The sequence below is a fragment of the Podarcis cretensis genome (genome assembly GCF_951804945.1).
Source record: "Podarcis cretensis genome assembly, chromosome: 12".
Taxonomy (NCBI): Eukaryota; Metazoa; Chordata; class Lepidosauria; order Squamata; family Lacertidae; genus Podarcis; species Podarcis cretensis.
Genome location: NC_137181.1, coordinates 60,268,238 through 60,291,759, shown reverse-complemented (window position 1 = coordinate 60,291,759; position 23,522 = coordinate 60,268,238). Strand labels below are relative to the sequence as shown.

At 46.6% G+C, this 23,522-nt stretch overlaps 1 protein-coding gene across 1 annotated transcript in view; it reads right to left on the bottom strand.

Annotated features, from left to right (window-relative positions):
- Positions 1–6,983: 6,983 nt before the first annotated feature.
- The window catches only part of LOC307199728 (uncharacterized protein), a gene marked incomplete at its 3' end in the record, with an annotated part of 327,020 nt that continues 310,481 nt past the window's right edge, over positions 6,984–23,522 (bottom strand). The window contains exons 2-3 of the mRNA XM_079947705.1: positions 21,014–22,143; positions 6,984–7,187 (exon numbers count right to left, since the gene is read on the bottom strand). Of these exons, the coding sequence (XP_079803831.1) occupies positions 6,984–7,187; positions 21,014–21,928 (1,119 nt within the window). The 5' untranslated portion in view covers positions 21,929–22,143. The remainder of the gene's footprint in view (positions 7,188–21,013; positions 22,144–23,522) is intronic.

Below are 23,522 nucleotides of genomic sequence, written 5' to 3'. Positions count from 1 at the left end.
AGCTGTAACAAGGTTTGTTCTTGATTGTGGCTTGTGGTTAATCCTGCGATATTTAAACCATAAATCTGGTTTCCAGGAAGTACAACCGGGCTGGAATCCAGAATGCTGAGAGTTTCATGCTTCCACAAGTGTGAGCAAAGCTCCAAAACTTTTGAAAGAGCAGAGGAATAAAGACCCCATGGCCATGTGCACATTTAATAAGTGCAGTGCAAAATCCCTTCCCCCTGAAACGTTTCTGATACATTCTCTCTCACCACCATTTTGAGGGCATGTTCAGTTTGTCCACTAGCAGTCAACTGGGGGGGGGGGGGAGGTATCAAAAGATTCATCCCAGTACTAGTCTAAATGCAGAGTAATCAGAAGCACTGACTGCTACACAACTTTAAACTATTCTGTTACCATCAGTTCATTCTTCTGACGCCCAAATGTTTCAAAAGGTGAGGTTGGTTGGCTAGATTTCTTTATTAGAGAAAATCAGATAAGTACATAGTGTTTGCATAGAACAGGAAATGCAAAATAAAGAATGGATTCAGGGGTTAATCCTGTTATATGTTGATCATTCATCTCCTTGTAACTTGATCATTGAGCCCCATCACCAGGTGTTGAATCACTAAAGAGGAAATGGTTGCGATGAAATAATAGTACAAGATTTCAGCTGGAAGTGAAAGGAAAACAAGGATTTATTTCTCTGTGGGCTAATAAAATTGGCATTGGCTCTTCATCATATGAAATGTGTTTTTGTCTCCCTCCCTCTTTTTCTCAATGGCTGGTTTGATCTTGTTTTATATAAATACTTCTCTTATGATTGCTTCCAAGTTCTCATCGTTCTCTTTGCCATAGCACACAAGTTAGCTAAGATTCAAATTACCTTTTCATGGCTACATGTCATTCTAAAGCACTTCTGCAGATTTCAAGTCTGGATTTGCCATTCAGTGTAGTGTCTGGTCTTGCGTGTAAAAAAGCTCCCTTGAAGAACGAATCAGCAGTCACACAGGCTGTGAAAGGCTGGAGACAGAGGGAAACTGCAAAAAGCCTGATTTTTTTAAAAACTCCAACCCCAACATTTTTTGAGCTGGTGATGGAAGCAGATTTGTTCCACGAGAGCGCTATTTAATCATTGCTATTTATCACAATGTATCTGCTTTTTTCATCATGGGTTATGCACAGTGGGGGCAAAGGAGGCACTGCCCCACCCAGGTCAGCCTGCCCTTAGAATATGGTCCCACACCTACTTGCCTTCTTGCAACAGGTCCAGAGGGCTGACAAGGCCTGAGTGCAACTAATGTTGGAAATCCCTGTGTTTGTTTTGTTGTTGTTGCTTAGTCGTGTAGTGGTGTCTTCGTGGGACTCTTCGTGACCCCCTGGACCAGAGCACGCCAGGCACTCCTGTCTTCCACTGCCTCCCACAGTTTGGTCAGACTCATGTTTGTAGCTTCGAGAACACTGTCCCACCATCTCGTCCTCTGCTGTCCCCTTCTCCTTGTGCCCTCCATCTTTCCCAACACCAGGGTCTTTTCCAGGGAGTCTTCTCTTCTCATGAGGTGGCCAAAGTATTGGAGTCTCAGTTTCAGGATTTGTTTTAATTCTAATACAGAGGTGGGAATGCAGCCCTCCACTCTGTCCAACCATTATCGCTGGCCTTACACCAAACCCTCCTCAAGTGCTTTTGCCTGCTTGGGGTGTTTCCTTCATAGAATTGTAGAGTTGGATCCCAAGGATCATCTAGTCCAGCCCCCTGCAATGCAGGAATCTCAACTAGCTCATACATGGCAGATGTGATTATGCTTAATAAACTGGATGGAGAGAGGAGTGGTGGTGTAGAAATCTCTAGAATGCAACCTCCTGTACAAAGATGAGAGTAACATTCCTTGACCTGTTCCTTTTTTCCTCTAGCATGCAGCCTCTGGGACATTGCCCAGAGAGAAATACAGCCGTCTGGCTGGAAAATGTCCTCTAGCCCCTAGGTTTATGGTGTGCATTTCCCTGGTATCAGCACTGATAAAGTGTGACCTACAAATCCATTTAATAATAGCCAAGCAAAAGAACAAATCGCTGCTGAGTTGCACCTACCATTGTGAGCACTGAGGAGGTTAGGATGATGCCTCCTCAGCTGCTACCATTGGCTGTAGACTCCCTGTGATGCCACAAAAGCATATAGGAGCATATAGGAGCTGGACATAAAGATGGGCCAAGGTGAGAACCAAGACAGAAGTATTGTTCCTTCCCAAAGAAAATATGATGGGTGTCAGGGACTCAGCGGGAGCGCAGGGAGGAGAGGAGATGGAAAGCGAGGGGGAGCAATCCGAGGGCAGCGTAGGAGAATATGACAGCAGCCCGATAGATTCCATGAACCTCTCCAGCGAATCGGAAGATTCACAGAAGGGGGGCGCCGATGGGCAGGGCAAGGGGCGACCCAAGGGGGACACCCCAGAAGCAAGGGGCCAGCGGGGACTCCCAGAGCAGCAGTTGCAAATCAGGACCAGCTTCCCCACCAGAGCGTAGTGGGGGGGAGGAGTCCCAGGTGTCAGAGCCCACATATGCACCACCAGCGAGAGAAGATGAGTCAGGGTGGACCACGCCTCCATCGGAGAGCGAGTTAACGGTTAAGAGGAAAGTTGCAGGCTGGGCGCGCGCGCCAAGTTCAAAGGTACAGGCGAGCGGCACAGAAGGTAGCCCGGATAGGGAACCAGGTCCTAAAGCCCGCCGGAAGGAGGGGCAAGAATCGTCAGGGTCAGCATCAGAGGAGTCCAGGAAGGATGAGACCCTAGCGGGCAGGAGGGCCCAGAGGAGAAAGGAATTTAGGAAGAGGTGGAGCAAAGCGAGAGTCTTAAACTGGTGTGGAGGGGGAGGAGACTCAGACAGGACTTCGCCGGTCTAAGGTCGGGACGTAGAGCTGCACGCTGCGGCTTTAAAATGGAGACTGAATCTCAATAAAGACTTTTGTACATAACTACAGCCTAGCGTTGGTCCTCTGCGAGCTGGGACCTGGAGGCAGCTCTGACAATGGGTAACAGCTGTGGAATGTCAGAGGGGTCTCCTTCTACATGATAAACTGGAAGGCAGAATGAGATAATCATTTGCCCATAGCATAACTGGTTTTCCTGGCAGCTGGTATTTTTTATTTCTCTTTCCCTTTCCCAAGTGCACACACCAATCCGGTTTCTAGCCTGGAGTCACAGTGCAATGGTCTTCGTGCAACCTTCCTTTCTAAGAATAGCCTCCTGGTGAGGTGATAGCCTGGGTGATGAGATTAAGGGGGATTAAGGGGCTCAGTGCAAGATGGCAAATGAGTGGGCTCCCCTCTCTCAACAGATAAAGCCAGAGTTTAAAGTTGAGAGGAGCAGCGATGTGACCTGGAGGGGAAGTAGCCAGCTGGAGAGAGGGTCAGAGCACCATGTCTGATGTCTGTTTAGATCCAAGGCTGCAGCTGTGGGAGAAACAAGATGCTGTGAACCCCACCATCACAGGCTCCGGTTGTATAGATGTGTAAATAAACCACCTATCACCAGAGTCTCCGCTGTGTCCTGTTTCCAAAAGGAAACACAGACCGCTTGGAATCTCACACCGCTCAGAGATTGGGGTTATTTAAAAAAGCAATCAAATTGGCTTATACACACACACACACACACACACACATAATGGCATCGAGTTCTTATGTCATTCCTGTTGTATCCCACCCTTCTGTCAAGGAGCTCAGGATTTGAACTCAGACCTAATCAGGCACTCTAAGCCACACTCCACACTGGCATTTGTGCACCATGTGCTGTCAAACTCTAAATTAAGCCAAATGCCATGTCAATGCCATGTGGCATCTCTAGGTTGGGCTAGGAACATCCACTGTCTGAAAAACCCTGGAGAGTCAGCATAGACAACACTGAGCCAATATAAGGAAGCTTTCGATGCTCTTCCTATGAAAGCTGATTATGTATACCTCAGGACAGATCTGCTCCTCAGAGTATCGTTGGGGGACAGCATGTCTGAATGTTTCTCATATCAAAATGTTCATGCACAGAAACATAGAATGTCCCGAAAGGATTTGTTGGTTGATTGGTCAAACCTTTCTGACCTGCTGGTTTTAGAAAAACAAGGGGGTTGTTTCTTGTTTTTTTAATATAGCGTGGTATTCAAAAAACAATCCCTTGGCTGCAACCTGAAATAGGATGCTCCTAGAAGCTCTGTAAGCGGCTGCACCACTTTCTGTTGTATAATGTCCACACTCCAGATATATGCATTTTATACCAGTTTAACTGCCATTGACTTCTCCAGTGGATCTTGGGGACCACAGGTTGGTGAGCAGCTGAGAATTCATTGTTATGAATACATGTGTGTGTGCACGTGCATGCACACACACACACTTTAGAAGTATAGTGTGTACACAGCCAACAAGTCTTGCATATTTCACAGAAAAGAGTCCAAGGACTAGGCTGTTCAGTTTTGTTAAAAGTGCAGAAAGAGTTAATATTCAGAAATGGTTGCAGTCATACTTAGTTCTCAGTGCTTTCCTTTTATATATAAAAAAAATCAAACTGTTCTAAGAATCCAGTCATGTTGAAGCTTGTGTGCACTGCAACAACATCTGGCAGCATTACTTTGTAGTGAATGCAATCCCACACCTTGGAATGTAGCTAACGGAGTAAGGAGAAATCCTACCTGGTTCCCACACTCAACAAAAACAACCCAGCCTTTGGGGCAAAAAGAGGGGATTTCCATGTGAACCGCTTTGCCCTCACATTGCAACAGTGTACCCAACCAGTTTAAAACAGAGGAAGGAACATTATTGTTATTTTACAGGGAATGAATTTGTAACAAGGGTGTATGAACTGTAGATTAAGAGTTTACGTTGAGAGGCAGTGTGCTATAGTGGCTAGGGTGCCAGACTTGGGGTGGGGAGGGGTAGCCAATGCTGCTGAAGACAGAATCGGGATTCAAGATGACTGTAACAGATTGGAAAACTAACAAAATGGATTTCAAGAGGGACTAATGTAAGGCTCTACACTTAGGCAGGAGGAACCTGATATAAAATGGGGGGCACCTGGCTTACTGGGAGTACATCTGGAAAGGATCTAGGGGTCCTTTCATAACTGAACCCTTTCAACAAAAATTTTGTTCGCTTCACACCTTAAGAATGAAACCCCTGTGTATGTTTGGCACAGTTCTTTTCAAATGTTACAAAAGCAATAGGTTTGGGAAGAAGAGGAAGAAATCAGGAGAAGAGTGCAAGCACTCTGCTTACATAGCACACCTCTGTAATATTTACAGAATACAATGGGAAATAATTCTCTATAATCCCTAAAATAACACTCAGTGTTTGATTTACAATGCATGCTCTCTGGTTTGCTCTTATATCATGTCCAACTCTTTCTTGTGTGTACTCTTTGAGTTCAAGGCTTAAACTGAATAAACAATGCAGCCTGCAGAACAAAAGGAAACCTGAACACTCTGCTCTGTACAGCCAGATTTGATGTCATGTTACAATACATTTCAGGCACACTTTCACTTGTACAGGGCCTTTGTTTAGACATAACCTACTGCAGGCATTAGACTGTAAAAAGTATAAAAGTATAGCAAACGATTCAAACCACTTGCAAAACCCCAATCAATTTAATATAAAGATATTGGGGGGGGGGGCTGATGTTGAATCACAACATCGCGCCCAGGCATTACACATGACATCACAATGATTTATAAAAAATATTTATTAAATATTTTATTGTTTACAAAAGTACGGGCATTGTCTCTTTTTCAGGTGGTAAAATCTTTTCCACATATCAGTTACAATTGCTGTGAGACATTAGTGTAGAGTACAGTATAAGATCCTGGAAGAAGAGAGGGGAGAAGAGCGGTGGTGGTGAAACTTACTTTCTTTTTTTATAGTGTACGTGTGGGGTTTTGTGTCAGCGTCAGCTGGACAGGTTCTCTTTCTAGTGAAGTTCTCCCTCCCTCTAGGTCACGGGTGTCAAACACAAGGCCCGCAGGCCGAATCCGGCCCGCCAGACCTCGTCATGTGGCTCATGTAGCCGCCACTGGCCGCCAGCCTTCACCTTTTATTCTCGCTTTTTTTTTTTTTTTTTTTTTTGGACACAAGAAAGCCGCCTCTTCAGCGCATGTGCGGCAGCCTACAAGCCAGAGAACGTCTGCCCTCTAGCGGCGCCGGCCGTTCTACACAGGAAACCTCCACTTTACATGCATTCAGGAAACCTCCACTTGTTTTTATATTGAGCGCATGCCATCCTGTGATGTGACAGATCCAACGGCTGCCTGAACCCTTCTCTCCTGTACTGTAAGTACATATGATGTATAGTCCTACAGATACAACCGGCCCTTTGAGGGTGACCAAACTGCTGATGCGGCCCCCGATGAATTTGAGTTTGACACCCCTGCTCTAGGTCCTAGAGAGCCAGTGTGGTGTAGTGGTTAAGAGCGGTAGACTCGTAACCTGGTGAACCGAGTTCGCTTCCCTGCTCTTCCACCTGCAGCTGCTGGGTGACCTTGGGCCAGTCACACTTCTCTGAAGTCTCTCAGCCCCGCTCACCTCACAGAGTGTTTTTTGTGGGGGAGGAAGGGAAAGGAGAATGTTAGCCGCTTTGAGACTCCTTAAAGGGAGTGAAAGGCGGGATATCAAATCCAAACTCCTCTTCTTCTTCTTCTAGATAATCAGCTGAGAGTTAATGCAGCTCTCTCCCGCCTCCTCAGATTGGCAATAATTTAGATAAAATAAAATGATAATAAAACAAAAATTAGAGGGGAGGCAGTAAAAAAAAGTTTAAAATGAGGGGTGGATCTCAGCCCCAGAGGCAGCCAAACAGATCCCGGAGGCCTGGGGAGCCGAGTGGATGAAGTCACTCTGCTCTGAAGCAGAGGAAAGCCCGTATCCCTCGCCTGCTGTCACCGCAGGAGGAAGGCCAGAGGGCGCGGAGAGAGCCAGGGCGGCCATCCGCGGCCTGATCCAGGCCCGGCCCTGATGGCTGGTGCGTCTGCGGGGATCATCCCGGGAGGACGCGACTGCCGCCCGAGCCTTTTCCCTTCCCGCGGCAGCCCGTGACGGGCACAACGTCCACCAGTGGGCAGCGAGCAGGCGGGCGACGGTACCGAGGTTGGAGGCCGCTGAGGGCAGGAGGAGGAGGAGGAGGAGGGAGGCTTGCAAGTGTGGCTCCTCCTCTGGCCAGGGGCTCCATCCTGTCCTGGGCCTGGAGGGAAAGAGGCGGAGGGAGGCCTGGCACACTGACTGCTTGCTCTGGGCATGATTTCAATGCTTAGAGCAGGGGTAGGCAACCTAAGGACCAGGAGCCAGATGCTGCCAAATCGCCTTCTCAATCCGGCCCACGGACGGTCCGGGAATCAGCGTGTTTTTACATGAGTAGAATGTGTCCTTTTATTTAAAATGCATCTCTGGATTATTTGTGAGGCATAGGAATTTGTTCATCCCCCCCCAAAAAAAAAAATATAGTCCAGCCCCCCACATGGTCTGAGGGACGGTGGACTGGCCCACGGCTGAAAAAGGTTGCTGACCCCTGGCTTAGAGCTAGTGACCGGTTTCCATTTACAAAGCAGCATAGCAAACCTCTCTGCTCAGGCACAGGCAAAAACTTTGAGGATCCCACACTGCTTCTTCACTTGGAACAAATTGTCTGTTGTTCCCATTTTAATCCTAGGGCATCTTTGCCCAAGCCTTGCTTTCCTGCTCTATCAAGTGGGGCTGAATCCAGTACCTACCTACCAGCTTGGTTTTGTTTGCCTGCCAATTCATTTTGGCATAAATAGGGTCTAGTTTTTCTCATCTTCTCACTAACCAAGCTTAATACTGTAGAAGAAAAGTTCAGCCTCCTCATTCTGAACTTGGGAGCTACAAAGTTCCCAAATTATTCTATAGGCATGTGAGTGAAATTACAGTGGTACCTCGGGTTACATATGCTTCAGGTTACAGACGCTTCAGGTTACAGACTCCGCTAACCCAGAAATAGTACCTTGGGTTAAGAACTTTGCTTCAGGATGAGAACAGAAATCGCGCAGCGGCGGCAGCAGGAGGCCCCATTAGCTAAAGTGGTGCTTCAGGTTAAGAACAGTTTTAGGTTAAGAACGGACCTCCGGAACGAATTAAGTTCTTAACCTGAGGTACCACTGTATTTAGCTTTCTCTCTCCCTTCTCAAATCCTCATTGAGCTTCCTATTCAAATTCTAAACTGAGGTCAGTCATTATTTATCTCTCAAGAGTCTAAACTACCTCACAGAGTTGTTGTGAGGATAAATGTGGTAGCCCCTTCATAACCACTCTGACCTCACGGCACAGTTGTGTTTAATACCAATTCCTAGTAGAAATGCCCATCACAATGGGGTGGGGTGGGGGGTGGAGTGCAGACACTGAGTACCAGGCTATCCAGATTCAGCAGTAGAGGATGGCATGTTTGGGCACTGCCCCAGGGCAATAGTTCATTTTTCCCTATAGGAAAAGCAAAGCATTGTGCCTTCTTTCTGCTAAGTTCCACCCTAGGGTTGTGTTTCTTGGTCACCCTAGGGTGACCAAACATTAAGAAGTAGCTTTTGCAAATACCATATATGCAAGACACCTTTGCTACTTTTGTTCACCTTTGAACATAAAGCGGGGGACAGAGGTGCAAAGAAAAAGAAAAGTCCTATATTATTACTTCAAAGGTTAAAGAGATGTGAACTTCCCCCCTTTATGATATTATGAATTATTCAGAAAAGAAAATGAGAGACTCAGCTTTATGTGAATTATGCAAAGCTCCCTGTGGTTACAGAAAAGCTTCTTTCCTAGCAGCAAAGCTTTCAAAATTGTACAGAGTGCCAGTGTGGAAACTGAAGCAATAATTATTGCCAGGTAAGGTAGTTTCTCTTTCTAGCTGACTTGGCACCGTACTTTCCTAATTTGGGTTCTGATTACAGTGGTACCTCAGGTTAAGTACTTAATTCGTTCCAGAGGTCCGTACTTAACCTGAAACTGTTCTTAACCTGAAGCACCACTTTAGCTAATGGGGCCTCCTGCTACTGCCGCACCGCCAGAGCACAATTTCTGCTCTCATCCTGAAGCAAAGTTCTTAACCTGAAGCACTATTTCTGGGTTAGCGGAGTCTGTAACCTGAAGCGTCTGTAACCTGAAGCGTATGTAACCCGAGGTACCACTATTATTATTAACCACCAAAATGCTTCAAACTTAATAAAACCCCACACTTAACAGTATGTGTAATTTATAGACAACTCCTGACTTATTTGTATAACAAGACCTCACTCTTGTTCTGGTCACAATTTGTTGCATGTCACTTGTGCATAATAATAACAACAACCTGTGCCCTCATGTGCGTACACCTCTTCATATATATATTTTTTAATCCTCTGCAGTAGTCACTAGCTCGTTCCCATCTGCATTAGATGTGCTGATAAATATAAAATAAATGTAGATATATCAAGTTCATCTTAGGGACAGCCCAGCCAGGCACTGAGCTCAGGGGCATCCAAATTCACTAGTTCTCATTATTCCCGTCTGAACACCCCTTTCACACATTCTACCCTAGTTCCCATTTTCCTTACCTGTCCCATTATTTTGCACATGATTTCGTTGTTCATCTTTCTGCATGTTCCCCTTCCCTTCAACTTTAGTTGCGTGGGAACTCAGAAGGGGCATCTGAAAGCTGAACTGCAAATTAAATGCTCTGTTGCTTCAGTCTCTGGCACTCTCTTTATCCCATAGCTTAAACTATGGGATATTATGCAATGAAAACGTTTACAGCATGATAGGACTTTTGTCTTGTATGGGGTGTTAGGGGAGGGATAGTACATCTGGCGGGGGACACATTGTGCTCCTTCTGAGGCAGTTTGTCCACCTCTGGTCCCCACCCTGCACTGGGCTCTCTCACCTGTGGCTGTCAGCATGCGACAGAGCATGTTCTCCCTAACAGAGAGACGTGTTGCGGTTGGGGGATACAAGCCAGCCTGCTGTTGCTGGGCAGATTTGGGATAAACCCAAGCCATTAAGTGGTTAAAATTGGGTTGCTGGGGAGTTTTGATTATTGCCAATTTGGAGGAGGGGTCAGAGTCTTTAAATACAGGACACCCAACGCTGGGCGTCCTCTTGGCCGTTTTGCACCGGATCACCCGCCCACCCTCCCTTTTATAGGGGGGGTTTCTTGATCGCTTGACCTTGCTATGCCTGTCATGGGGTCGTCTGCCTTGGAGCAGGGGCCTGGTAGGAATTTTGCCATCTGGCTGATTGGCTGGTGCCATTTGGTTTTTGCCTACCCCGTAGCAAATCGTCACAACTTGTAAGGTTAGGCATTGGTTAAAATTGGTTGGTGGAGGGGTAAGTGCCTACCCCTCCAATGGTGGTGCGGAAAGGGAATTCCGTTAAAGGAATCCAGGGGCTTGCCATTCTTTTCGTCCTTGTCCCTGGCATCGGACTTGGGCCGTGCAAGCCCCACAGGAACATGAGGGTGAGAAGTGAGGGACTGGTGCCCAGCTTCATTTTCTCACCCAATACTTGTTTCCCACGCTGGCTTCCGTTGGAGTCCGGAAGGCCAGCTCTGTCCCTGGGGGCAAGGACAGATAGCCATAACCAATGCCTAAGCAACCACTCATATTTTTTGTATTTTTAATAAAGTTGTGGCCAAAATTATGCCAAAAACCTTAAACAAAAATTGATGTGTGATGTGTGAATTTTTGGGGGGTGGCATTGTGGGACTCAACACGCAACAGTCACACCCTGGGAAAGTGCTTCACCTGGCCAGCTAAACCAGGTGAAGGTAGCCGGTGGGTCTCAAACTGGGATATCTTTGGGAGAAGAAAAGGTTAAGAAGTAAACCCTATATAAAAATAATGAACCATGCAAGGCTGAAATCAGCCAACTCCTTCAGAAAGTAGCATAAGCCCCTGCCCCCCACCCAAGGCAGGTCACTGCAACTACGAACTCCCAGCCTGAATTTCAGCACATGGGAAATGTGGTGGAATATGATTTAAGATATGTTTATCTTTTCCTTTTACAGACTGTCTTCATTCTCATACCAGAGAACAGTCATAGAGAGAAGAAATACAGAAGTTACAGTAACTACAGTATTAGTTACGGTAATAACTAATACAGGGGACAGCTTATATTCAGAACCAAGCACTGCGCGCCCGCCTCCCGGCACTACCACCATGGCCGGCACTGGCTTGGGGAGGTAGTGCTGGGAGGCGTGCACACAGCATGCTCAAAGCCGGCCGCCCCAATCCCCCTTTCATGGAGGTAGTGCAAGCAGGTGGGCCACACCCACAAATAAGCCTTGAATTTTAAAAGTGCAGCTTATTTGCGGATGCGTCTTATATTCGGGCCAATACAGTATGTGCCACCATTGTTGTTCCATGGACCATTTCGTTTGTGGCATGACTCCTCAGGGCAGAGGAGGGTGTTTCTCTTCACACTTAGGAATGGGACTGAATGATGCATTGGGGAAAAGGTGCCTGAAGTGCCCCAGAAAGCATAAACATTAGTCAATCATCCCTCTTCACAACTTTTTGCAGCAAGTTTTACCACTTCATGGTTCTCTTTTGTCAGATACATGGTAGCTAGCTTAACCTTTTCCTGGGAGAAAGTATTTTAAATAAAGTTCTGGAAATTCAAAAGATGCAGCAATCTATGCCTCTATTTATCAATCTCTTTTTTTCAGTAACTCTCTTATTTATTGCATGCCTGAATTTTTCTTAATTGGACTTTGAGGGATTATCAACTCTAGCTTAACGGTCACTAGAAGATGCTAAAAAAAACCCACACAAAATAACACCCCACCACCTTCTATCCTCACCAAAGTCTAAAGCTTGTTAATGTTTAAAATGAAAAAGAAAAATCAATCCAAAAGTTAATAAGGAAAAAGTGCTTGCTTGCCAGTTTCTCATAGGACAATATCAATCACAAGCAAGATGAAGGTATCTCTTCCTCTCTCAGAATAATTCCTCTATTAAAGTCAGTTTTTAGAAACAAGTACATGAAATAAATGAGCCTAATGCCTTGGAAACAAGAAAGTCTCCAAGGTCTTGGCCACTTATTATGATAAAAGTGACCTCCTCTTTCAATTGCAGGTAATGTAAAGCTATGAACTGTCTTGTCATCTTCTCTCCAGCCTTATTTAAAGGTGTTAACTTTTCAAATTCATTACTGCAATGTGGTGCATTGGTCACTAGTGTAGAATTTGTTTTTGTTATTTTTCAAGATTGATTCATCAATATTAACAAGTGAAATGGAATCTTTGTGATCAGAGGCAGGGCAACTCTGATCTCTAGATATTGGCATTGTATGGATAGTATAACATGTCTTGCCATGTTGTTTAGTCGTGTCCGACTCTTCGTGACCCCATGGACCAGAGCACGCCAGGCACTCCTGTCTTCTACTGCCTCCCGTAGTTTGGTCAAACTCATGTTAATAGCTTTGAGAACACTGTCCTACCTGCCTTTCATGCCACCCTCCAGAGAGTGAGCACAAAATAAAGCATACTTTCTTTAGAAGGAGTTTCTGTGAATATGCTCACATCCTAACATATATCATTAAAGGTGAGGTGGCTCATTTAAAATTGAAACAGATGCAAATAGAGACAAATATTTAAAATAAACTTCCCACTCATTTTTTTTTAAGGGTTTTAATTGAATCTCAGTTTCCCAAGTGTTCTCTCCTCCTCGCGCTAAAATTTAGTATACCCTTCAAAGCAAATACATTGGTCTGACATGACCACAAACCATCATAGGTTTCTGCATCTGTGCCTATGACTGCAGTTCAAAAGTTATCTGGAAGGAAATTCCCTGGACAAATAAGTAGATTACTCTTGCTTGCATTGCACAACAATAAGTACAACTCAGAAACAATTATCCATTTTCACTAAGGGAGACATTCCTCATGAGATAAGCAGCAGAAGCGTCTGAAAAGACCACATGAATTAGGTCATCAGGAAGAAGAAGAGGGTGAACTGAGCTTCCCAGCACAAATCCATTTCTGCTTGGTCTGCACTGTGTGAGAAGCTAAGCCAAGCACATTCTTTAGAGACAACAAAACTTTTTCTCATGGAAGACAGAAAGGCATGGTCAATATTCTCATTATGATAAGTTTATGCACCCTGATGTTACCTTCATTGGGTGCAACTTTATGAGAGCCCCATTTTTCCATTTCCCCAAACAGTTCAATTATCTGTTGCCTTAAATGGTCTATAAATGTTGATTACTTACCTCATTTTCTAGTTATTTATACTAAATGTCAAGCTCCATAGCTATGCTTTTTATAGTTAAACTTGGTTATTAGTGTTCCTTAGCTAGGAGTAGCGGTTACCTGCTGGTGACTACCTAATGGTGATAGGCAGAGCCAGGAATGAAAGGCTTCTCTGGCTTAATGAATCTAGACTAAGGACCACCTTGCTTCAGTTTTCACCTACAGCAGGCATAGGCAAACTTGGCCCTTCAGATGTTTTGGGACTTCAACTCCCATCACCCCTAGCTAAAAGGACCAGTGGTCAGGGATGATAGGAATTGCAGTCCCAAAACATCTGGAGGGCTGAGTTTGCCTATGCCTGACCTACAGCTGCCCCAGATTAGAATTCCAAACCCATAGATTTCATGGAGTTACTCTCAGATTAGTTTATAGATGTTTATGTTCATGCTTTAGTTTGGTACAAGAAACCAATGCAACTACTGTTCTGGAAAGCAAGTGAAAGGAACACTTTTCTGATGTTAGTGTGTTTCATGCTATTTGATTTAAGCAGTTTGGGGAACCACAGTGATCTGCTGCTCTGGGTAAAAATATATGTCTGTAGCCTGCCTACTTATTCTCAGTCACCTGTGGGGGTGGGGAGGGAGACTTAACTTTTCCCTAAGCCTTACAACAAGGGTGAAGAAACCATCAGATAAGCTACTGCCCTCTCCAATTGCTCTGAAACTACATAGAAAGAGGTGCAGAAAAACACTTTTCAAATCCAGGAAAAACAATGAAGAAATGAAGAACTCAGATGAGATGGAAGAATGGGCCACTTCATGAATCGCTAGTGGTAACATATAATGAGGTGTTCCCACCCTCCCTTCCAGACACAGTTTATCCACCTGTGCCTTAGCCCTTTCTGGTGACTAATAAACATGTGGAAGGAGGTTCCTGAGCATCACATGTTCCTGAGCTCCACATGTTCACCAGATTTTCTATACAAAGCAGCCCTCATACTCGCCCAAGAAATATATATCTCGGGCTTTCGGTTCCAGTCTGCCTAAGTGGAGGCAGCTCCCATGACAGCAGGAGATTATTGGCGAAGGAAAAACAAATATGATTGAGGGTAATTATCCTTGCATATTCCCCCCAGGGATGGGGGGAATGGGCTTCACTTGCAGTTCATCTCGGTACCTGGCTCTCGCTCCAGCATGGAACACGGGAGGCAGCGAGGTGCTGAGTGCAAAGCACTTCCCCTGCTGAAAACCCTCCAACGCCACCAATAAGAAGCAGAGATTCTCCTGTTAATTAGAGCTTAATTTGGACTAAAGTACAGGCGCATGCTGGAAAAGATGAGGTCATAAACTGCGGAATAGAATCAGCTGCAAGGTCGTTAATTTTTGAACTTGAGAGAAAACTTCATTCGGTGCAAAAGATGGGGGAGAGTGGAGCCTATGGCTTCTTGATATAAAGTCCCCCCCCCCCTCAATATTTATGATTTGGCAACCCTCCCTTTAATATTAGTTCAAATTATATGTATGTACAAGTGAGGAGGAATGAAACTGGATTAGAGATATGGAATATAACATTAAACGGAACTGAATGTGTAAAAAAGGGGGGGAAAGGGAGGGAAGCTCTATTTTGCAAAAGGTTTATGGTGGAAACTTAGAGCTGACTCTTCCCTGTCCTTTTTTATCTACGGACTGAACTAACACTAAAATGACTTGGAATTTAATTTAATTGGAAGTATAAATGCTCATATATCTTCAGTTGGAAGGAAGGATGAAAGAAGTCTGTGAACTTGCCAAGGAACTGATAAGGTTCATTACTGAGTCGTCTGCAGTTCGACAGACCACTCTTCTTCCCAGGCTGAGAGGGAAAGGCATGATGGAAGGCATGATGGAGAACAGCAACAACCAGGAAAAGATAGGCATAACCTTTTACAAGGACAGGAAGAAACACCACGGACAGAATAATTGCCACACAGAGGAAGAACAAGGATATAGTTTGAGTGCCTCACTTGTAATTTTATAAACCATTTAATTTGTTAACACAAATAGAAGTTATTAATATTGTAGCTGTTGTGTAAGGGATTATTATTATGACCAGAATGTAATTGAAATTAATAAAATTTTAGAACGCAGAAATAAATAAAATCATCAAACCATCAAATCTTGCATGTGGGGTGGGGACCTGAATTATAAAATTCAGTATTTGAATGCTTGGTATTAATTGTATTATAATTTGGCATTGTTATAATGAGACTATTATCAGACTGTAATTGAAAATTAATAAAAAATATTATTAAATAAGAAAGAAATACATATCTCCTCCAGGCTTTCCTTCCAATGCAGCACAATGCCAGTGGAAGGGAAGGGGGTCTCCCTCCTCTTCTTGATTTCTGAGCCAGAAAAGAATCTAGGGGCTTGTAAAGCTCACCTTTTCTTTGAGATGGGCTTTGACAAACCTCTGAAGTGCTGAGCATGAGTTTGGAGGGCTACACTAGCACCCCTAAGCATATCAAATTGCAAACCAAATAAATTGAATGCTTGACAGAAGAGAAGGCACATTAGACCTCAACCTGACTTGGCCTACTACTACAACATATACAAGGCATCTGATTTCAAGGAATATAGCCTAATTTCTGCAAGCTGTGCTGAAGTTGACGGTGTCTTTTGTGCAGGTCATCTTTTTCCGTTCAGCCTCAGTGTCACACTGCCATCTGCCTTGAGTCAGGGAAATGCACAAAGGGAATAAAGTGTTATTATAGACCTGGCACGCTGCCCAGTGCATTAGGTCAGCTTGAAATGTTGCACTTTTAGATACTTACAAATTCTAGAGGAATGATCCTTTGGAAACATCTGTTGTGCACAAGACCCACAAAAGTGAAGAGGAGTTATACAAGAGCACAGCTGCGCACTTGAACTCTCATTCATTTGGATGATGCTTGTAATAAGGCAATGTTCCTTGCATTTTGCACCAGATGTCTTTTGTTAAAGGTCTTTTTCAGTAGCCACCCAAACAGATTTGTTATGATGAGCATTCTAGGATGAAATTTTATATTTGCCCATTTTTAGGGAGACGGTTATAATCTGTAGGTTGGTTAGAGTCTTTCCAGTTAAGGTTTAATAAGATATGGACAAGAGTGAATGCAAGATTTTGGATAACAGTAAACTGTTTTACTCTACATTTCCCTAAACGTTGGATTCAAGCAATCTGTGTGAAAGAATGCAGCTTTTCCCTAAAATCTGGCAACCACTCTTTTAAAAATAGTTTGAAAAACTTGCTATGGCCAAACTGTTGCCCTCAAAGGTTCTAATTCAAAAGCTATTCATACTGAAAATCAAATGTTTCCAGATGAGTTTGTAAAAAGTCAAAACCACCATGTGGCTTGTAAATATAGTCTAATATTTTGTCCAATGTAATAATGTTTAGACAGGAGAAGAAAACAGTGACTGCTGCTTTTTATTATTTTAATTTATTGAAAACCTTGGCTCTGGAGGGCAGCCTCCCTTCTGTGGCAATGCATCAAGAACAGAGGAACAGGAATACATGTGATTTGTTCATGTTAGACAGATCTCAGGAGGTGCTGGAAGCTCAAAAGGCCCATTCATGCAGCCTTTGTGTTCAGCCTGGGGGTGGGGCATACACCCCACATTTTGTCCAGTTGCTAAACAGGCTAACTAGAAATCTGCACAATGTTTTTTCACACCTCCAGTATAATTGTGGGTCTTCTGGATCATATTGCCGCACTGTTATTTGCCACTAAAGCATTCAGACATCTGTTTATAGATGATTCGGGCAAGAATAATATTAGCTTCACATCAACATGAGACCCATAATAAATTATTTACCTAGTTTCAAAATGAATGTGTGAAACCCAGCCCTTTTCACATCTCTGACTATTCTTCACCAACAACACTTTCCAAAGGATATTTTCTCGTACATAAAGAAGTTCAATTTCAGTGTAGCAAAGAAGGGCATTAAAACAGCCCAGATATTAGCCATACTTGTTCTAAATGTACAAATCAGATACAAATCAGATCTCACAAAATACAAATCAGATCTCACAAAAGTCATACTGGGGCTGGAGAAAAACTGAAGTACCCTCTGAAATTACTTCCAACTCCATGCAGCTCTGCCTGTTATCTGAGTCAAGAGAATTTCATTAATACATCACCCTGTAAATTCTGAGATTCTGTGTGTCAACACAACACAACACAATGTCAGACAATGGGGTTGAACACAGAAAGCTGCCTATTTCTTACAAACATTTCAAAATATGTCACACTTATTTTGTGAAATTCCATCCTTCTTCCAAGAACAGACATTGTGTGTCCCTCCCTCACACAAAAAAACCACCACTTTTATCACCCCAACTACTCGGGGGGTGGGGGGCTGAGCGATAGTTACCGGCCCAAGGCTACACACTGAGCTTCATGGCTAAGGAGGGACTTCAATTTAGGTTCTCCATTTCCTAATCTAACACTCTAACTGCTCCACCAAACTGGTTCCATAGCATAGTATAGTGCCATTTCTATGATTCTGTCTTACACTGGTTCCTGCCAGCCAATCATACTGCTGCATTGTTCTAGGACCAATCAGACTGCTGCATTCTGAATCCTATCGTTCTAGGACCAATCAGACTGCTACAGTTTGGATCCTATTCAACTCAGTACATAACACCCCTCCCCTCTAAGTTCGAGTCCTGCCCGGGAGGTCGCATTCATAGTCCTCAAGGTACGCCGGCGGCCTACGTGTGCGTTGCGGCCTGTGGTGTTCCCTGATCCGGGGTTCAGGTTCTGGCTCGTGTTCCAAGGATGCTGGTTGTGATGGGCCTGTTTGGTCTGGCGCAACCGGCTCGCTCAGTCGTGGTTCTGGTTCCGGTGTCCTTTCGGCCTCGCGGGTCCTCTCTGTATTTACTGATTCTGCCTCTCCTGCTGGCCCCTCCTGCTCTATGGACCTCACTGCCCCTCTGTTCCCTTGGGACTCCTCTGACCTTTCCTCCTCCTGGTTTTCTCCCAGGAATCGTCGCCGTATCTGGTCGCAGTGGCGGCGCCAGCATTGCCCCCCATCCGTTAGCACCTCGTACGACACCGGGCCAGTGACCCTGGTGACTGTGGCAGGTACCCATGCTGGGCCTGCCCCAAAATTCTTTGCGTACACTGGGTCCTGGGCCTCGAAGGTCGGGGGTTCCTGCCTTCCCCCACCACTACCTCATCCTGAGCTCTATCGGGGTGAAGGCGGTCCAATCTGATTGCAAGGCGCCGGCCCATTAGTAGTTCAGCGGGGCTCCGGGGCCGGTCGTTGAGTTGGGGGTGCTGTGCTGTGCTAGGAGGAATGTGGCAAGGCGGTATTCCCAATCCCCTTGCGTCATGCGGCAAAGGGTGTCCTTGGTGGTCCGCACCATGCGTTCTGCTTGGCCATTGGTGGCGGGGTGGAATGGCGCCGAACGGATGTGGCGGATGGCGTTCTGCGCTGTGAAGGTTTGGAATTCTCCTGACGTAAATGCAACCCCGTTGTCAGAGACGAGAGTGTCAGGGAGCCCGTGGGTTGCAAACAGCCTGCGTAGTACCCGGATGGCTGCGGACGTAGAAGTGGACGGTACCAGTGCGACTTCCAGCCATTTGGTGTAGGAGTCCACCACTATGAAGAATGTTTTCCCCTCAAAGGGGCCAGCGAAGTCCACATGCAGGCGTGACCATGGTGCTCGGGCGGACTCCCAGGACTGGACTGGGGCCCTTGGGGGATCTGGGCGGGATTCTTGGCAGGCCTGGCAGTGTTTGACCCAGGCCTCTATCTCTCCGTCGATCCCCGGCCACCACACATAACTCCTGGCAAGGGCCTTCATTCTTACTACCCCTGGGTGTGTCTCATGTAGGGCTGTGAGGACCCTTTTGCGGAGGGGCTGGGGAACAACGACCCTGCTTCCCCATAACAGGCACCCCTTGTGGGCCGACAGTTCATGTTTGCGGGTTGTGTAGCCAGCGAATTCTGGCCCAGGGCTGCTGCTGGGCCATCCCCTCCACACCCAGTCCAGGACCCGGGAGATGACCCTATCTTTCTTGGAATGGTGTGCAACTTCTTGTGCCTTAATGGGGCGGTCGGGAAGCAGCTCCAGGCTCATAACCTCTTGTGCAGGTGCTGGGTCGGGGCCTGTTTCCGGTAGTGGTAGCCTGCTGAGGGCGTCTGCATGGCCCATCGCCTTCCCCGGGTGGTGAATCAGTGCATACTGGTAGCTGGCAAGGAAAATTGACCACCTGAGGACACGAGGAGACAGCACTTGGGGGGTCTGCTTTTGGGGGGCAAACAAGCCAAGCAACGGCTTGTGGTCAGTCACCACGGTGAAGGGCCGCCCGTACAAGAAATCATGGAATTTTTTTACTCCCTTCACGATTGCCAACCCCTCCTTGTCTATTTGCGAGTAGTTCCGCTCGGTTGCGTTGAGTGTCTGGGAAAAGTATGCTACCGGTACCTCTCTTCCATCCGGGAGTTGGTGTCCCAGGACAGCGCCAATGCCATAGGGCGAGGCGTCGCATGCTAGCACCACCGGCAGCCTCTCGTCGAAGTGTGCCAAGACCGAGTTTGAGACAAGCAAGTCCTTGACTGCCTGGAATGCGGCCTCCTGGCACTGGCCCCACACCCAAGGGGCCCGCTTGTCCAGGAGTCTGTGTAGGGGCTCTGCTACTGCCGCCTTGTGGGGAAGGAAGGAATGGTAAAAGTTCAATAGTCCCAAGAAGGCCTGAAGTTCCGTCTTGCTCTTGGGCGCTGGGGCATCACAAATGGCCCGTACCTTGTCCCCAGTCGGGTGGACCCCTTCTGCGTCCACCATAAATCCCAGAAAGTCCACCTGAGGCACTCCTAGTAGACATTTTTCCCGCTTCACCTTGAGACCCGCCATCTGGAAACAGTGCAGAACGGTGCGGAGGCGGTCCTCAAACTCCTCTGGTGTGGGCCCGGCAATCAACACATCATCGAAGAAGGGGGTGACGCCAGGAATCCCTTTAAGGAGTGAGTCCATTAGATTCTGGAATATGCCTGGTGCCACACTGACACCGAATTGCAGCCGCTTTACCCTGAACGCTCCTCTGTGCGTCACAATCGTCTGTGCCTCTGCTGTGGCCTCATCTACTGGCAGCTGTTGATATGCTTGGGCCAAGTCCAGCTTGCCAAAAATTTTCGACCCAGCCAGGGTGGCAAGGACATGGCTGACCACTGGCACTGGGTATGCATGGGCCGTGAGGGCCTTGTTTATGGTACATTTGTAGTCTGCGCAGATGCGGACCGAACCATTCGGCTTGACGGGTGTGACGATTGGGGTTTCCCAGGGGGCATTAGGCACCGGCTCCAGCACTCCTTGCTCCACGAGCCGGTCCAATTCCTCGTCTATACGGGGTTTCAGGGCGAACGGGACCCGGCGGGCCTTGAGCCTGACCGGTCGTACTGCGGGGTCAAGCTGTAGAGCAATGGGGGGCCCGTATACTGTCCCAATTTCCCATCAAAAACCCCTGGAAATTCCTTGCATATGGCGTCCACGTCCACTTGTAAGGTAGTGTGGTTCACCCCGGTGATGGCTAGCCCCAGTGGTCCAAACCATGCCAATCCCAGTAAGCTAATGTAGGGGCCCTTGACCACAAGTAAGTCCAGTTGCCGCGTCCGCCCTTGGTATTGCACCCTGAAGTTCCCCACCCCCATTGTGGGGACCTTACGTTTCTGGAAGTCCCGGAGGGTGAATGGGGCCGGCCTGAGTTTGGGACCCCCAGTAGGACACAGTTTCCTTAAGGTCCTTGCCGAGATTATTGATAGAGTTGAACCCGTGTCAAGCTCCATTCGGCATGGGGCCCCCTCTATTTGTACCTCTATATAAATTTTCTCTACGTTGGGGTGGGGCAACTGGTATACCTGGAAGTCCGTGAGCTCCGTCGAGTTGCCTTGGTGCGTTGGGCCCCGGGACCTGGGGCTCTGGGATTGGTCATCTGATGCCTGGCGTCGGGTGGGCCGAGCTCGACACACCCGGGCAATGTGTCCCGATTTTCTGCACTGCCTGCACTCTGCGTTGCGGAAACGGCAGGTCCTCCTCTCGTGACTTTCCCCGCAGCTTGTGCAGTTCCCTCCTTCTCGTCGAGGCAGCTGTGATATGTGGGCTGCTTGAGTGCACTGCTGTACTCGGTGCACCTCCTCGCTGTCGGATCCTGAGTCATCGGTGAGGTCTTCGTGGTGGACCCTCGGTTGGGACGGCAGGTTCGGCCGTGCCTCTTGCGTCGACCTCTCGGCAGCTTCCGTTGCCAGGGCCTCCTCCAGAGCGACCTGGAACGTTAGGTCCTTCTTAGCGTAGAGGCGTCGTTGCAGCTTCTCATCCCTCAGGCCACCGACGAGGCGGTCACGAAGCATGTTCTCCAGCTCTGAGAAGTTGCAGAACCGGGCGGCTTGGCGGAGAGAGGTCACAAACCCAGTTATGGTTTCCCCAGGGGCTTGCCGCTTTGCATAGAAGGCATTTCGACGAGCCACCACTGAGGGCTGCGGCGAAAAGTGCCCCTTCAGCTGTTCCATTATTGTTTTGTATGGAACAGTAGCAACGTCTTCAGGCGCAAGGAGAGCCCGGGCAATTTCAAATGTCTCCTCTCCGCAGACGCTGAAGAATATTGCCCTCTTCTTGGCGTCTTCTTCATCGGTGACCCCTTTGGCTTCTAGGAGGAAGGTGAAACGGGAGGCGTACGCTTCCCAGTCTCCAGATGCTGGGTTGAACGGCGAGAAGCTGCTGTCGGTTGCCATTCTGAGTTCCTTGTGTCCCGGAGCTGAAGCCTGGATACACGGTGCGAGGCAGCGGTGCGGCAGGTGGCGGTGCTGCGGTGCTGTGTGTGGCAGTCAGCTCAGCGGGATCCCATCCTCGTCGCCAGTGAAATATACTCAGAGTCGCAAAGTGATTTCATGCTCTTTATTCAGCTCATAGTGGTGAGGAGGAATGAATGAATGTCCCCTCAAAGTATCTGCTTTATATACATTATTTACACAATAGGCTGGAATTCTACTATAAGCCAATCAGGTTGTGGATTCACTTATCTCTGGAGCATGATTGGGTGGTTCCTGCCAGCCAATCATACTGCTGCATTGTTCTAGGACCAATCAGACTGCTGCATTCTGAATCCTATTGTTCTAGGACCAATCAGAATGCTGCAGTTTGGATCCTATTCAACTCAGTACATAACACCTTTCCAGCTGGTGCTCCCACCATTCCTCCATGTCCAACCAGTCCATGACATAAGCATGCCCATGGCCATGTGCTCTCTCTCTCCTTCCCTCCCTCCCTCCCTCTGTGTGTGTGGCGGGGGAGATGACAACAGCTCTTCGTGAGAGAGCAAGACAGGAGCTGCGAGTCCTTTAATACACTAAATTTTTGAAGTCTGATGACAGTGCAATAAATCGAACTGTCAGACACAGCAGCTTGTGCCCCATGAAAAAGAGCACTGAGAAAGTTGCTCTAATTGAGAATCTTATCAGAAGATATTTTAACACCACCAGCCTCTCAAAATCCCAGTTTACCGCAAAGTAAAAATGACTGCAGTGTGACAAGACTATGCTACAAACTACTATCAATTCCAGCTAAACCTTACTTTTGAAGATTATTTGAAACATTCTGATTTTAGCGTCTTTGAACACTTCACAATGCCAGTGGTTGCAGATAGAATCAGGCACCTACATGTTGTGAGTGCACGGCTGACTTATCTCGCCTGTGTAAATTTCATTCATTATAGTGTGCAAGATGTTTTTCTAGTTCATTAAAGTGCTCTGAAAACAAGTACAAGCAGGTTTTAAGGCTTGAGCACAACTTTATTATCCTAGTTCTTATTTAATAGTCAAGGGAGGGGAGAGCTTATTGTTCCCTCCTTTGAAACTTGATTATGTAGCAGCTGGAAAAAACAAATCAGCCTCAAGGAGACATTTTCACCTGCACAAGCATGTACAAATCTGACCAAAAAAATTTCCAGTGTTGATACAGTGTTGATTATTTTCAGCACACTGTGCTGGGTTGCTTCTAATGCTCTCAGTCTTCGGACCTTGGAGGTATTTCTGGAAAAAAATTGCAAGTGTTCTGATTGTTTAGCAGTATCTATGTGAATGTTACTTGCATTGCACAGATAAGTTTCATTTTTAAAGGCAGTTAAAGCATCTAGGATTTTGTCCACATTCCATTGCACAGCACCAAGGCTTATGTTCAGTATTGGGCACTGCAACACTGAATAAAATTCTCCTCTTAAAGATTGCATAACATACCAAAAAACCTCCACCATATTTCATTAGAGCAAATACTTTCACTGCCCATCAGCTTAGGGTGTCTTCAAGCTATGAACAGAGAGCCTGGCCACCA